Genomic DNA, 15,645 nt, shown 5'->3' on the forward strand with positions numbered 1-15,645 from the left:
TATTATTATCATTACTTTTGCATTTTTCTGTTTCTCTGCCTGTGCATGTAATAGACTTCAGAAGGTGTTCATTTGGATTTTTTCATTATGCAAAGTCACGTCTCTCAGTTTGACTTGTGATTGCTGTGATTCCCCAAAGAGGAGAAATAAATGAGTTCCCCATCAAGCAATCGCCTGTGGTTAAACCTTTTCCCCCCAAAATATGATTCTATCTGCAATAATTGAGAAAAGGGATCTACGTTGGATTACACTGCTAGAGAAAAAAAATACATTTATTGGTTGATAATTAAAGTTTGTACGAGAAATAGGTGTCTGGATGGGGAAAAGGACAGGCAAAGGGGAAGCAAAAAGAGTGAAGGGATTTAGAGGCTTGTAAGTTTACAGAGACTTATCCTGGACGTGAATGTCACTGCAATTCTGGGCTTTAAGTGCACTTCCTTTAACTCAACATTTTTATTTTTTTTTTTTACGTATTTGAGTTTCAAGTTGGGTTAATTTCATAGTATGTTCAGTAGAAACATGGAATCCCTTTTGTCAAAGGATGTTCAGGCTGTTGCTTTGCCATCACAAAACTCATTAATTGCTAAATATCCAACTTTTGTTAACCACACAAACCAAAATGGGTTTTTTTGGAGCTGTCTAGTCAAAGCATGGACTTAAATTTAATTGAGATGCTATGCTGTAACCTTAAACAGAAAGTTCATGTTGGAAAATCCCTCCAGTGAGGCTAAAATAAAAATGTTTTTGCTAGAAGAGGGGAAATGACCCTACAGTGATAAGAGTCTCGTTATCACAAACACTTAATGGCGGTCTTTAACACCAACAGTGGCAGTTATTGGACTTAGAGTGATTACTTTAACCATGTAGGGCCAGGTTGGTTTGAAAACCTTTTTGTGTTATTTGAAAATTGCGTGGATCTTTTTTTTATTCTTTTATTTTTGAACAAGCTAAATGTTAGGCCTGTGGGCTATACAAAACATGTTCATATGTTCATACAAAAAAAAAACAAAGACCTTAAATCTTAATTCTCACAATCAGAAAATTCCTATTGACAGAGCTTATTTTTTAATGCAAGAACATCACTTTTCTAGACTAAATTTACCAGTGTTTGTATTTTAAAAGATATTAAATGTACTTTTCTAGTTACAGCAATAAAAAAGAATTTGGAAAGGAAGGGGAGAAAGAAAGTAGAAATGACACCAGGAATGAAGTGCACAATGAAGGAAAAGGAGAGGAATGGCAGGGATTATTCTGGAAGAACGTCCACAAAACAAGAAAGGATTTAGTGACACGAGAGCAAAGAGGGAAGAACACAGAAGGAAAGAAAGAATGATAGAAAACCAGGAAGGACTGAAGTAATGAAAGTAAGAATGGACAAAACTAAGCAAAGGAGAAAGAATACTGGGCTCTGAAAAGAGGGAGGTATTTTACAAAGAAATAATTTTTCCATACCATTTTCCGGACCGTGTACCAACTCAATTTTTATCTCATTACTGCGTCGGGCTTTAAGCAGCCAGGTTTGTCCAGCTGTCCAAGCAAAGCAGCCAAAACATTAATGCTATAATCAGTTATAATCCAACATTCACAACTGCAGACAGTTTTATTTGTTGGCTCAATGGTTCCCACTGGTTGAAATAAGTCCTTGACAGCAAAATAAGAGTATATTTTACATACCTCAGAGTCAATTTTTGTTAATTTCCAAGCAGTTTCTGTGAATAAATATATTTTATGGTTTTTTTTAAATATCTATTCTAATGCCAGACAAAATGTTTTTTTAGCCAAAATATGTGAAGATCTGAGTTTAAACAAAGGCATTTTCTTTACTTTCACCATATAAAAACAGGAGGGACATATCTGGTTTAACACAACCATCAGAAGTCATACATTTAATCTTCCTTTAGTTAATATCCAACTTTCGTTTCAGAAGACAATGAAGTGACTGAAAAGACCATCGTCTGCATATAGACATACTCTGGCATAGACAGAAAATACAAAGGGACCCAAAATAGATCCTTGGGGAACACCTTTAGAAATTGTAAACAAAAGCTCCTTCTCCTCAATTTCTACACCAACTCTGGGCCATTTCACTGAACCCCACAGAGTAGACTACCTGATAAAAACGTAGTTTATGTAGGCTTTGAAAAATATTTTATAAAAAGACAACAAGACAAGAAAAAGGGGAACATCTTTATTAAAATCTTTAATAAAGTTACACAATCTCAGTTCACACTCAAAGAGGAAAGTTTGCTGAAGAACAGTAGGTAACTACAAAGACCAAAGGCAAGGCAAGGGAAGCTCAGTTTCACAGTAGAGATTACAGATGACCTCCATCTGTTAAAAAATTAAATTAAATTAAAATCAGGCCTGCTTTTGCCGATAAGTCTAGATTTATGTTTTAACAAGTTTAAACAGCACTTTAAATTCTGGTTTATTTTTACTTTATTTGCTGCTGGTGAGCAGATTTTATCTATCAGCAGGGTCAGCTGTTTCCAGTCCATTAATAAAGATGTTCAACCATCCTCGGTTTCCACAGAGATCATTTAAAGTTTTATTATCCCAATTTCTAAAAGAAAATTAGGTAGCTTTTCCAAAAAGTTCAAAACGGGACAGGCTGGAAAATGTTCAGCTCTGGTATTTCTAGGAAACAAAGTCATTTAATGGGCACCAGAATGTTTTCAAAGCAATAACGTTGATCTCAAGGTCCAACCACATTTGTGCATTTTTCACAAAAACAAGAACATAAAATAAGTAAAAAAAAAAAAAAAAGATGAAGCCATCAATGGATTTCATCTAATTCACAAATTTTAGTCATAGAGAAACAAAAGCAAGACAAAGAACCTTGAGACCAGTTGAAAATGGGATGTAACAAAAAAAAGGGTCCTCATATTTCTTATGCTCAGTGTGCATGTCAGAGCACTGAATGTAAACTTTCACCTGCCAGGCAAATTGTATAAAGGAACCAGTGATGGAGGACAGAATGAAACATGCCAACAGACAGCTCCTGTCTGTTTGAGGAATAAGAGTTGTTAGGAGAGCCACAGGAGCCATTGATGCATGTTATGGCTTTTGCTTGACAGGTAGAACCCATCTATACAAGATGTTTTCAGAAGGTTGGTCATTTTTGGGTGGAAATGGATTTTTAAAAAGGGGGGGAGAGAAAAAAAAAAGGAAGAAATCGCACCTATTTTTGGCATCACGAAGAGTGATACAAATTACCATTCGAGCGCTTCTCGTCACTTTGCAACCCAAATGGACAGGTGGCTGACAGAAAAATAGGCTAAATGCAAGACTGTCTCTGCACTTTGTGCCCGTTCAAGAACAGCGAGAAGAAATGTTTTCAGGCAATGTCATACAGTACAAAAAAATAAGCACATTTCAGTTATGGCAGGTCCTCCTTCCTGGGCACTTCTTTTTCTCTCTAAGCATATTAACAACATCACCTTCAGTTTACAGAGCCTTCCAAAAGTTTTAATACCCCTTGACCTTTTTTTTTCCCCTCATTTTGACACTTGCCAACAAAATTCTGAGCTATTTTGAGGATTTTTTTTTTTTGTGAAAGAACATTGTTTAAATAATATTGACAATTTTCTAATTTAAAAAAACGAAATAGTTTGCATAAGTAAAAAATATAGTATAGTAAAAATAATGCAATGGGGCCCAATTGCCTTCAGAAGTCACTGTTAAGTGAACAGAGTATCACATGGCTATCAGTCTAATCTGGCAGCCCAGGTACAGGAAAACCTATTAGAAAGGCCAACAATAAGTCTGTGGTTACCTCTGGGGGAGCTGCAGAGATCCACAGCTCAGGTGGGAGAATCTGTTATCAGACAGTTGTGCCTTTGTGGCAAGATTGTTCATAGCAGCCCAAGAGGATCCCTAAGAGGAAGCTACAACAGAACGATTCAGATCAAATGCATGTCTCAGAACAGACCAAAGTTGAATTGATGTTCACAGACACTCCCATCCAGTCTGAGCCTGAGCTGCTTTGCAAAGAGCAAAAATGTGCTCTTCAGATGTACAAAGCTGGAATAAGTATTAATAATAGTAATTGTGCTCACCTGCCACAAAAATCCTCATGTAACACAATGACGTTTGTGGAGTTATTTGAAAAATATTCAAGAGGCGTTAATACTTTTCGCAAAGCGCTGCAGATTGATGGACAGAAAAACAGCAACCTGATCGTTTCCTAGTAGATTTCGAAGGCAAGACGTATCCGTTTCAAATGTCAGGAGGTTATTACTTTAAAACGGGAAAGAGTAAAACGCTTTGGGACATGACAAAAATTTAAAAAATTTTATTAGTGGTTTTTGAATGATGTAACTATATCTAACCAAGTGAAACCTATCACATGATTGGATCTCAATAAATAAGGTGATGTGTTCACAGCCATCCCCCCTTCTTGTAAATTTTGTTGACGCTCTGTAACCAAACAGGCTGTTATTTTGTTTTTTACTCAGAGGCTCCGCCAGGCAGCCAGTCCAGCAAACGACACACAGAACTCAAAGGTAGAGGACGAGTCGGTGCTGGAGGGGCTTTGAGTGGTAGTGAGATGAAAAACAAAGGAGCAAAGTAGCATCACACACACGTCTTTGAGTTTCATGTCACTGACTGAGCCAATCATCCTCCGTCCGTCGTGTGCTCCTGCATTAATCCGTCTTCTTCTCCTCGGGATCCTTTTCTCCGGCGTCGTCCTCCTCTTCAGGGCCTTCCAGCTCAGCGGCCTGTCGCTGCTGCTCCTCTTCCTCATCGTCCTCTTCTTCCTCCTCGTCGGTGAGCCCCTCCCTTTTTTCGTCCAGGCCGTCGTCTGATTCGGCCGTGCAGATGCCGTAGCACATCAGGCTGATTACGCCGAGCGGGAGGCCAAACAGGAAGCAGCCCAGCAGAGGAGAGCTGCGAAACACGGACTGGTGTCGGAGGAAGGGAGGCAACGGAGAACAAAAAAAGGGGGAAAAGAGGGAGGGAAAGGCACGGCAAAGGACAGGAGAAAGAAATTAGATTAATAACTTCACACTCTGGCATCCTATTTAAATGAGCACACACTTACCAGTGGTAAAAGCCATTAATCATCTGCATAAATTAACATTCGCAAAGATTCCTTTCGTTAAACCCTTCCTTCTTGTCTTAATTAAGTCTGGATTAGCCAGGCAAGGCAAAAGGCTCTCCTGTGGGGTCCAAGATCTCAGAGTGGATTCACTTTACAGCGAATATGCTTTTTAATGGTCCCTTTGATGGTAATTTACCCTCAGACTACCTTAACAAGACGCTCAAGTGTGTTAGCTGTACACAGTGGTTGCATAAAAGGCGCTTCCCTTTTCCTCGTTAAATTCAAAATATGATGATAATAAATACATCCATCCATTTTCTTTACACCCTTGTCCCTCAGTGGGGTCAGGAGGGTTGCTGGTGCCTATCTCCAGCTAACGTTCCGGGCGAGAGGCGGGGTCACCTGGACAGGTCACCAGTCTGTCGCAGGGCAACACAGAGACACACAAGCATGCACACACACACACACACACACACACGCACACACACACACACACGCACACCTAGGGACAATTTGGAGAGGTCAATTAACCTGACAGTCATGTTTTTGGACTGTGGGAGGAAACTGGAGTACCTGGAGAAAACCCACGCATGCAAAGGGAGAACATGCAAACTCCATGCAGAAAGACCGGGGCCGGGAATCGAACCCAGAACCTTCTTGCTGCAAAGCAACAGTGCTACCAACTACGCCACTGTGCAGTTACTGTCCAGTAGTTCAATACAAGCTCTGTGAAATAGAAAACAGAACTGTCTGGAATCAGAAAACTTTGAAGTAAAAGAAACTCCACAGTGGCCGATATGGAATACATCATCCTGTTAACTTTCTAAACTAAAACAGATTAATTTAATCCATTTCTAATTATCCTCTTCATAGTTTCTTAATTATAAAAGACCATATTTTGCTTTTGCAGTAGTTAACTTTGTGTTTGTAAAATTTACAAGTGTATGGTTAAAACTCCTTTAACATTAGCAAAATCAACATGGATGACCCCTAAACCTAGACAAAAATCTGAAATTCTTTAGAATCATAACTTGAATTGAAAAAAATGTTCCAAATGAACGATCTGGTAAGACTGAAGACGAGACCTATGCAAAAATAACTACCTCATGACAATATGCTCAAACCACTTCTGAGTTAAAAGAAAGTGATTTCATTCTATTTTGTTTTAAATACTTGATTAAATTGTAGTGAAGGACAAAAACAACTTTGATGTCTTATTCAGGCCCCATTGGTAATCTATCATTCAATTAACAGTGTGTATATGTAACCTTTATACTTATAGCTAGCAATCGATATTTACATTATAAGATGATGCACAACCATTTTTTCCTCACCACCTTCTCAACATGCCAACTCTGTACAAACCAATTTTGCTGGTAAAATCAGAAATATACCAGAAGCGTGTTTATGGCCATCAAACGCACATGGTTCAGGTTAAACTAGCAGACAACCTGAACCAAATATCACTGGTGTTATGGATATATTTGAGCTTGCAAGTACAATTTCAACTGTGTCCGAACCAGCAAAAATCCACACCGAAGTGAACTTGTGCAGGAATAGTTTGATTATTTATGGTATCCGCTACATCCCACTGGAAACAAGAATACTGATTGCTCTCGTGAAATATAATGAAGCTGCCAACCACAGTTACGCACGTGAACTGTCCACGATCGCTTTTTAAGAGAAGGCCGGATGCAAACACACATCGGAGGAAATAGGGGTCAACGGGCCCCTAATCTTAGTTTTGTCTCCTTATCAGGCTCTGCTGTTATTTCTCAATTCCCTCTCGCACAAAAAAAAAGCACATACTAATAATATATCAATTCGGTGTGTTTGAACTGTTGTGTGATGAGTTACTGTTTATCAAACATCAAACCTCTCAAAAGATGCCATTTACAGATCAAAGTATATCAGCTGAAAGTGCTTCTAAGCTTTAGATGAAAACACAGTTATCTAGTTATTCATTTGAACTGCATCACCAGGGTTTTAATTAGCAGATCAGAAATAATTTGAAGGAACAAAAACAGACTTAATTTTTTTTAAGCTTAATTTGTGCTTGGTTTTTCTTTGTACGTTTTTATTATTCACTTGGATGCTCTCACATGAAGCTAATGCAGAACTGCAGAGGTCCTTCAGTGACAGACTTCTGCATCCTAAGTGTGCAAAGGAGCATCATTGTAGATCCTTCCTCTCGGCAACTGTTTATCAAACACTGCTTCCAAAATCAGTGTTCACGTCGCTGCTTTTATTAGCAGCTTTTCGGGTTTCTCATAAAGAGTCTGTGGTTTAATACACAGATAAACATTGCAGATTTTTTTAAATTACCCCACTTTGTTGTCCATTTATTTTAAATATAATTTTGGGCATACCTGCATGGGTTCCAATATTTATGTCTAATGAGAGAGTGCCAACGTACTTTCCTAAATAAGTAAAACTGTACTCTAATTTTCTCCTTATTAGAACACTCTTCACATTATAATTTACAACACTAAATTGGTACAAAAACCATACAGAACTCTACAAAATCTCCATACACCTAAATGAGGCATTTTTTATTATTCCAAGTTCACTTTCTTCCATCTGCTACTTTTTTTTTTTTCCAATTTCCATACTGCTGCAGTAAAATGTACAATCCATCATCTCCACTTTAAAACTCAATGCAGAGGTCAGCTGAGAGGAGTTTTAGTCCTTTGTGAAAAATGTTTCATTTGACGACAATATCACAGATAGATACAAAAAATAAAAAAATACCCAGGAGGGAGCATTTGGTTGTAGATTGTGACTGCTACTGAGAATTGGAGAGGAAAATGATTCAGGTTACCTCCGGTTATTGCCGATGGAAAAGTGATGGTAATCGGCAGAGCAATGAGACAGTAGATGAGGTAAGGATTGGTTGCACTATGCTAACTCATCTGGATATGACTCACTGGGCCTAATGTTGCTTCCTCATGATCCCGTCAGATTCATTTAGATAAGCTCCTTGGCGTCAGTGTGATGTCCATTAACCGTTTCTGTTCTATTCTGGTCATGCTGATGCTCACAGCTCGCTTATTTTGGGAAACAATAGTAGGTTGAGTTTCATTTCTTTCTGTTTTTACCCAAGCCTTTTACATATATAACCTCTGTTCCATCTAACAGATGACGTAAAAACAAAACTCTTGCTTGTTATTGTTGTGCAATATAAATTAATCAAACTTGATCTTTCAACGAACATATTTCCACAAATCCTACTTTGCATTTTGGCATCAGCATCAACTCCAGATAATGTACACTATCATTTGTTGTACTTAAATATACTTTAATTACACATTGGCTTGATACTTTGAGCTCCCAATGTCTAGCATGCTTTAATCAAAAATACTGATGGATAATAGCGGCACATCCTTACAACGTCCTCGGAAATAATAAATAAACAAGGCTGAGCAACATTCTCAGTTAAAAAAACAAAACATTTTTGCTGATAAATTATTGAGGGTAGACATCCTGCTGGAAAATGAAATCAGCATCTCTAAGAGGCTTGTCAACAGAGGGAAGCATGACGAGCTCCGACATGTCCGGGTAGATAGCAGTGCAGACTTTTACACGGCTTCCTAAATCATCACTGATTGTGAAAACACCATACCAGATAACATCTCAACTTGTATGCCTCTAAACTCTCTCTTCAAAATATGAGACTTGCATTTCCAAATTAGGATGAAGTTTACTTGAGAATCAGTCCAGTCCTTTTTACTTCCAAATAAATGTAGGACACTTTAAATATTGTGTCAGGTTTAGGAGTGGATCACCACAAGGAACGAGGTCATAGAATTATTTTATTATCAAAACTCCCCGCGGCCCCATGAGAAGGTCCTCCCACGCATTCAGGCAAATATTTTCAATTCCTGAGGGGTCTGGGCTCTAAATATAAATATACCAACGCTATTAACTCAGAAAAAATAAGAATTATTCAGATTTTTATGACCTGGAGGAACTAAAGCAAATATTTGCTTTTCTAAATTTAACTAAAACTAGTGTTCTTTATGTTACTTTTGGCTGCTTTTCTACATCCCTCTGTAAAGGACATGTTGGAGAGCAGTAATTAGTTTAACCCAAATGCAAGTACTGGTGTGTGGACTGTAATGCATTACAACACAGCTGTGTATACATTCCTCTCACACCGGTGGTAGTATAAACACTTGCTCTCCCAAAAAAGCTACTTAGGGCAAATGTGGGAGGAGAATCAAGTCCAACCTCCTGTCCCTCTTCTCCTCCCTGTCTCACTGCTCTGCTGCTTGCTTCCCTGCATCCATGCAATGTTTTCTACCTGCTCTCTATAGCATTTAATTTGGAAGGTAATCTCTGACTGCCATCATGCAGCAGCCTGAGCAGAAATCTCAACATCTTACCATGATGGTGGACCTGGCGTCAAAGGCCACGCGTTTGATCCGCTGGATGAAGCCGTCGCCGCCGTATGCCTGCAGAGAAACAATTCAATGAAAACAGAAGAGCCACTAAGGACTTTACATATTGCTTTATTTATCTGCAATTTTAAAATATGCATTAAATGCATGTGTCTCCCTCAAAGGATCAGTACCTTCTTGAAACACTCAACACTTCAGATGCAAAAAATCTGTTTCCTTCAGATTCTTTCATATTTGCCTAATCTTCGTCTGTCCTACTGATGACCTCTTGGTTACTTAACTGTGCTAAACAGCCGGTTTGGAGTGCAAGTATTTAGTCGAAAGATAGATAGAAAGGTATCTGCAGATTACAGCAAGAAGTCAAATGTAAGACTTTTTAAGACCTTTTTAAATGCCACCTTGAATTAAATTTAAGAGCAAAAAAAATATGAATATAGGGATGGTTAGGGAAATGTGTTGCAAAACAATCAAGGATAGAAAAAACTGGGGTCTATTTGTGGTTTTTGACAACATCTTTGTTGTCAAAAACAAAGATGTTTTTGACAACAAAGATGTTGTCTTTGACAACATATTTTTGACAACAAAAACATCTTTGTTTGTTGTCAAAAACCACACTGCAGAAACATGATAAGTCATGTGATTAACACGTTTCCAATAGAAATGTGTATTTCAGGAAAAAAATGACTAAATGTCCCCAGCTTTAGTTTGTGTCCCATGTTTCAGCTCTGACCTCATTTGCCTATAAAAGCATCTGGGCTTAGAAATGAATGATGTGTGCTGATGCTAATTCATCAGGATGTCCAGTTAATTAGCTCTGCCCCAAACAGGACCTCAGTAAATTAGCTGGAAGAGGGCATGAGGCTAATTTTCAGGTAGCAGCTGTTGCACACTGAGCTTCTGTTGCAGGGAGATGGATGCAGGAGTTTTCACAATGCTTTTTATAGAACGCCATTTGAGCATTTCTTTCCCTTACTGAAACGTAAGAGAAAGAAATGCTTTTCAAGTACAGAAGACTCGAATGCTAAAGCTGGTCGTGCACCACAATAAAAGGGAGTTCAAAATCTTCAAAAAAAAAAAAAAAGCAGTAGTGGAAAGTTGGAACAGACCACAATCCTTATCTTTTTATGTCTGAAGCAAAACTTACCATCTGTAATCTGTTCAGAGATTTTATTCATTAATAGAGGAGGGGGGATCTCCCCTTCTTCAAGAATTCCCTGGAAACCCACAGCAGAATACTTTCCAACCACTATTATTCTGCGTGCGTACACATGAAGTCCGGACCAGCCGTGAGAGAGGCAAACATTATGGTCATGATGTGAAAAGCTGAAAGCTGCCCAGGCTTTGCCTGGAACCGGACGACAGAAAACTGCAGGCTTCTGCTGCTCCCCTTTTTTGTGGGAGGTGGTTTGTTTTAAGAAGCCGAAAATAGCCCAGAAAAAAAAAAGACAGAACCTCTGGATGTTTGGCTTATGGTTTGATACATCTGGTGCCTTCACTGTAGAGCAGGAAGGAACCATGAAATCTCTTCTCAAGGTTGTCATTACAGAGCAATGCAGGAATTTGGCTGTTTTATTTCAAAGACTTGTTGATAATCTGTCCAAGCGGGACAGAGCCCTAAACAGAACCTAAACATGCAAAAGGAGATTGCATTTTATTTTACTGTGCAAATTGTCTTAGGACTTACAATGCAAGACAACATGTGTGATTAATGAGGAGCACTGAGGTGATTACAATGGTACAACACAAGGAGAATGGGCTATTCTGAGCTGAAAGCTTAAACAGAAACCAGCGGAGGGAGACGAGATGAGTGGAGGGTGTTAACCTGTGCAGAACCGTTCAGGACGCTGCTGATGAATTGGACCAGCTGGTCCGTGCTCTCAATCAGCTCGCTGGGCATGAAGTACTGCTCGTTGGATGTGTTGAGGATGATAACGGAAGGCACCGTCACCTCCCTGAGAAAAAAAAAAAAAAAAAAAAAAACAGAACAAGACGTTTCATCTTCTTAACCTCTGCACCACAAGTTGCCATTATCAAAGTGGGAACAAAATGCAGTTATCTTACAGAACAAATTGGAACACAGATAACACAGTAGTGTGATAAACAAAGCGTTTCATACTGAGAGGAACCTAACTTTTCCCACGGGGTTTCTTCCAAAGAGAAGACTTCTAATAAGATGAGGAATCCTGTTTCTTCTGTTTCTCCAGCAAAATGTGGGGAAACTCAGGGACTTTGTTTGTGTTTGTTACAGCAAAAGACATAAAAAAAACATGAAATTATTTTAAAATTTCAAAACTCAATGCTACTGCATGTCCCTTTAAGACCAGTGCAACAAAGCTTTTTTATGTTAAACTTTAAACAAAGGTTTTACTTAACATGTTTTATGTTAAAATCCCAATATTCACTTAATAAAAGTTCTCAGCTCATTATTTGGTGATTTTTTTTAAAAACACCATCACTATAGATTTACTGCAGATTTATTCTATTAATCTGCATAGTAAGAATTACTAATGTTCAACATTAAACACAGGTCAAATTAGCAAGAACATTTTGCTCACATAATTGGTGTTCGCTATATAGCTGTAGAAACATGTACTGTTTCTTTAACTAATTCTAGCTTCATCTCCAGCCCTGGTCAAGCACTGGAACCCAATTGGTGAAAAACTCCTTTTAGTAAATCACAGGCCGTCTTAAGGGACGCCCCTATGCCTCTATGAGTGGCCCAGAGGTCCACTCATCTTTAGTTTAGCAGAGGACTCAAACAGTAACCTTCACTTTACACTCCTGAGCTGCTTAATCTCCACAAATCGGCAGAGGAATTATAAATCCTTGTGAGATAAGGAATAAGGTCATAAAACAACTAATCCTTTTTCCACACATCTTGTGCAGCACCAAAGCCTGGCTTAGATAAGGTATGCCGTTGCTTAGATGCACGCACGCACACACACAGTCACACAAACAGTCCATCACTGTGCCGCCACCTCACATCCCTGCGGTGATACTCAACCCAGCAACAAATTGCACACATGCGCACATATATCCATCAATGTCCCAATCCACCATCCAGCTGAGATCGAGTGCAAACACACACACACACACACACACACACACACACACACACACACACACACACACACACACACACACACACACACACACACACACACANCACACACACACACACACACACACACACACACACACACACACACACACACACACACACACACACACACACACACACACACACACACACGCGCGCACACACACCCGTGTGGTGGAGTCATCAACACTTCACTACTCTGTCCAGCTGAGAGCTGCAAACACACACACACACACACAGACATAATGAATGCATATTTTCACCACCGTACTCCAACAGATGGCCCTCATTTAAACTAAATATGGATTAGCCTTTATACCTCTAAGTGGGACTACAGGGGGTTCACTGCGATGATGAAGGAACATGCCTTGCACCAGCAGAGTCACTTCTTTTCCAATACAAACAAAAACGGCTGCTTCATACTACGATGGCCCTTAAGAGACTAAACCATTATAAATAATTTCAAAACAAAATACACAAATTCAATAACCTTGGTGTAAAAGTGAACACACCTTTGAATTAATCTTTTTTTTTTTGAAGTGACGATCAGTTTTAATATGAAGTCGTCTTTGACTGGAGTCAGCAGGACTCGTGTTGATATTGGAGGAAAAAGGTTTTTGTTTTGCAAACTCTTGTGCCAAGCTTAGATGTTTGGAGAAAACATGAGCTTGTTCTCAATTGGAACACAAAGTTAGAAATGTCTGCGTCTCTTTAGCCTTCATCTTAGCAGCTTCATCAACCAGTTTCTATTTAGCTTCTTTTTAATTTGGTAAATAAGTTCAGTTTTTTGCATTTCACAGCTATCTTGTATTTTCTCCCGTTACTGATGTCTATCCTCCTTGTGTCATGGTATATAATGTTATCCTATAGCTGTGGACCTTCACTTCCACCAACACCAGATGTCCATTGTATATATTGTGAAATCACACATGTTTTGAGAGTCAACCCTGCCACTCTTCCTGTTTGATGACCACCACTACCACTTCTCGGGATAGCTTTAAAAATAACAAGATTGTTAGTGAAACCACCCCAACCCTAACACCAGCAATCAACGCTCACATTCAAGTGGAACTACAGATTTTTAACAGGCTGATTTAAAGTTACTCTCTAATGATTCACATCCTCTGATAAAAGTCTTCCTCCCACACAAGGAGATTTCACATCTTTAGCCTTTCACTGCCTGGTAAAGATGTTATAGCAATAATCCTATATTAAAACAAACCCAAGGATACCCTTGAGACTCAGAGCGCTTATCTTAGATATGTGTGTGTGTTCATGGGTGTGTTTATGTGCCCCTGATGAAAGCTGGGGTCGCCTTTAGTGAGAGACAGACTGCTGCCAGACAGTCATCACGGCGATGACAGAAAGGCAGATAAAAAGCCATCAGATTTATTTCCATGAGCCTCCTAAGGGGAAAGGATTGGTGGACAACGCAGGATTTTATTCCTCAAAAGAGAGTAATTAATCCTGCACTGCCGCAGCCACATTCAGAGCCAATAAAACCCTGCATCGTGCCTGCTGCATGTTCCCATGCAGACCTAGAAACACTAATCAACCCCTTTTAATCCTAAATATACTCACTTTGTGTTTAAATTTAGGACTCTGGCAGTTGCATTTGGTCACATTTAGAATATGCAGCCTGCTGCTGAATCGCTGACTTAATTAGACAGGACTTAGAAGAGTATGGCTGCTATAATCTCTCTCCGACAAACAATAACATGCTCAAATTAAAATAACATCCTGCAGCGGAGCCATTACCCATGCAGGCTCTCACACTAAATTAACCAGACACACATAACGAGGCACTAGAAGTTACTTGACACAAAATAGACAAGCGGCCGCTGCAGCCCTGCTGGTCTGTAACACTTGTGGGGTTGAGTCTAATTAAAAAGTGTGGCATGTCAGATGGAGGGTCTCTCAGAGCATGACACCCTAACAGTCGGCCCCAGACCGGGTACAAAGCTGCTCCAGCCGGATCGTCCTTCATCATTACTGCTGCACTATGAGGCAAAAACATTAAGATCTCTATAGATTCAATCCATCAATATGTAGCCTGACGAAACCCGCCTTCAACATGTTTTAATTTTGTCACATTACGACAGCACAATCAATGTAGTTAATTTGGATTAAGCAGGGGGACATTTTTTATTTTTATTTTATTTATCTTAAAAGTGTTGTCTATTTCTATTCGGGCCCTTTTACTGTGACACCTCTGAAAAACAGGACCAGCCCTATGAGGAGCACTGCAGTTATATCTGCATGTGTTTTAGAACCAAACCATCCTAACCAAGTGGTACATCTACAGATTGATATTTTCATCCATTTTTGTTTGTGAAAAGGCTTTGAAACTGGCTTCTGACATCACTTGTTTTATAAGGTTTCAACTCTACTGGTGTGTATTGGAAAGTTTTGACCAATGCCACCACTACCCTTAATTTATGTAGGAACTTCAGCCGTTGTTTATAGTGAATGTGTATTGGAATTTCCCAGAAACAATTTGGGACCTCTTGGATATCAACATCTGCTCTATTTCAGATGTGCCGAATAACAATTAATCAAGGGTTGTTGTTTTTATCTGTGTAAACAGCATTCTTTCCAAGTCATGGCAAAAGGGGAAGGGTAAGAAGCCTTCCCCTTTTGCCCTTACCCTCCCCCTTTTACCAGGTCACCCTGACCTGAAAGAGAAGCAAAAACGCCTTTGCAAAAAACAACTCCATAAATATTTCCTCTCTAGTAAGGCCAGCAAAAAGTTTCATCTTGGTCTCATCTGAGAAAAACTCCTTCCAGACATTTGTAGTGTTCTCTATATGGCCTGTTACAATCTGGAAAAAGGACTACTTCCCATAAGGGACAAATTGGTGAAACGAACAACTAATACTTGTCCCCTCAACAGATTCTTTAACCAGAGCGGTGGGTCTCTGTGGGACCTAAAGGGTTACCGTAAACTACTTGGCTGCTTTTCTCACCAGTCCTCTCCTTACCTGACCCGTCAGTTTAGCTGGACACCCTTGCTGCTGTTACACGCTTTCAGTTTTCACGATGGACTGAACAAAGCTCTGAGAGGTGTTCAAAGCTTTTATATTTGTTTGCTTTAATCTTTT

General features: G+C 39.3%; 1 protein-coding gene across 1 annotated transcript in view; it reads right to left on the reverse strand.

The window, feature by feature from the left end:
* Window positions 1–2,173: 2,173 nt before the first annotated feature.
* Window positions 2,174–15,645, reverse strand: part of tmx3b (thioredoxin related transmembrane protein 3b) — a 44,695-nt gene continuing 31,223 nt past the window's right edge. Inside the window, exons 14-16 of the mRNA XM_008396569.2 lie at window positions 11,267–11,396; window positions 9,430–9,498; window positions 2,174–4,904 (exon numbers count right to left, since the gene is read on the reverse strand). Coding sequence (XP_008394791.1) covers window positions 4,647–4,904; window positions 9,430–9,498; window positions 11,267–11,396 — 457 coding nt within the window. The 3' untranslated portion in view covers window positions 2,174–4,646. The remainder of the gene's footprint in view (window positions 4,905–9,429; window positions 9,499–11,266; window positions 11,397–15,645) is intronic.

This window comes from Poecilia reticulata, linkage group LG20, assembly GCF_000633615.1.
Source record: "Poecilia reticulata strain Guanapo linkage group LG20, Guppy_female_1.0+MT, whole genome shotgun sequence".
NCBI lineage: Eukaryota > Metazoa > Chordata > Actinopteri > Cyprinodontiformes > Poeciliidae > Poecilia > Poecilia reticulata.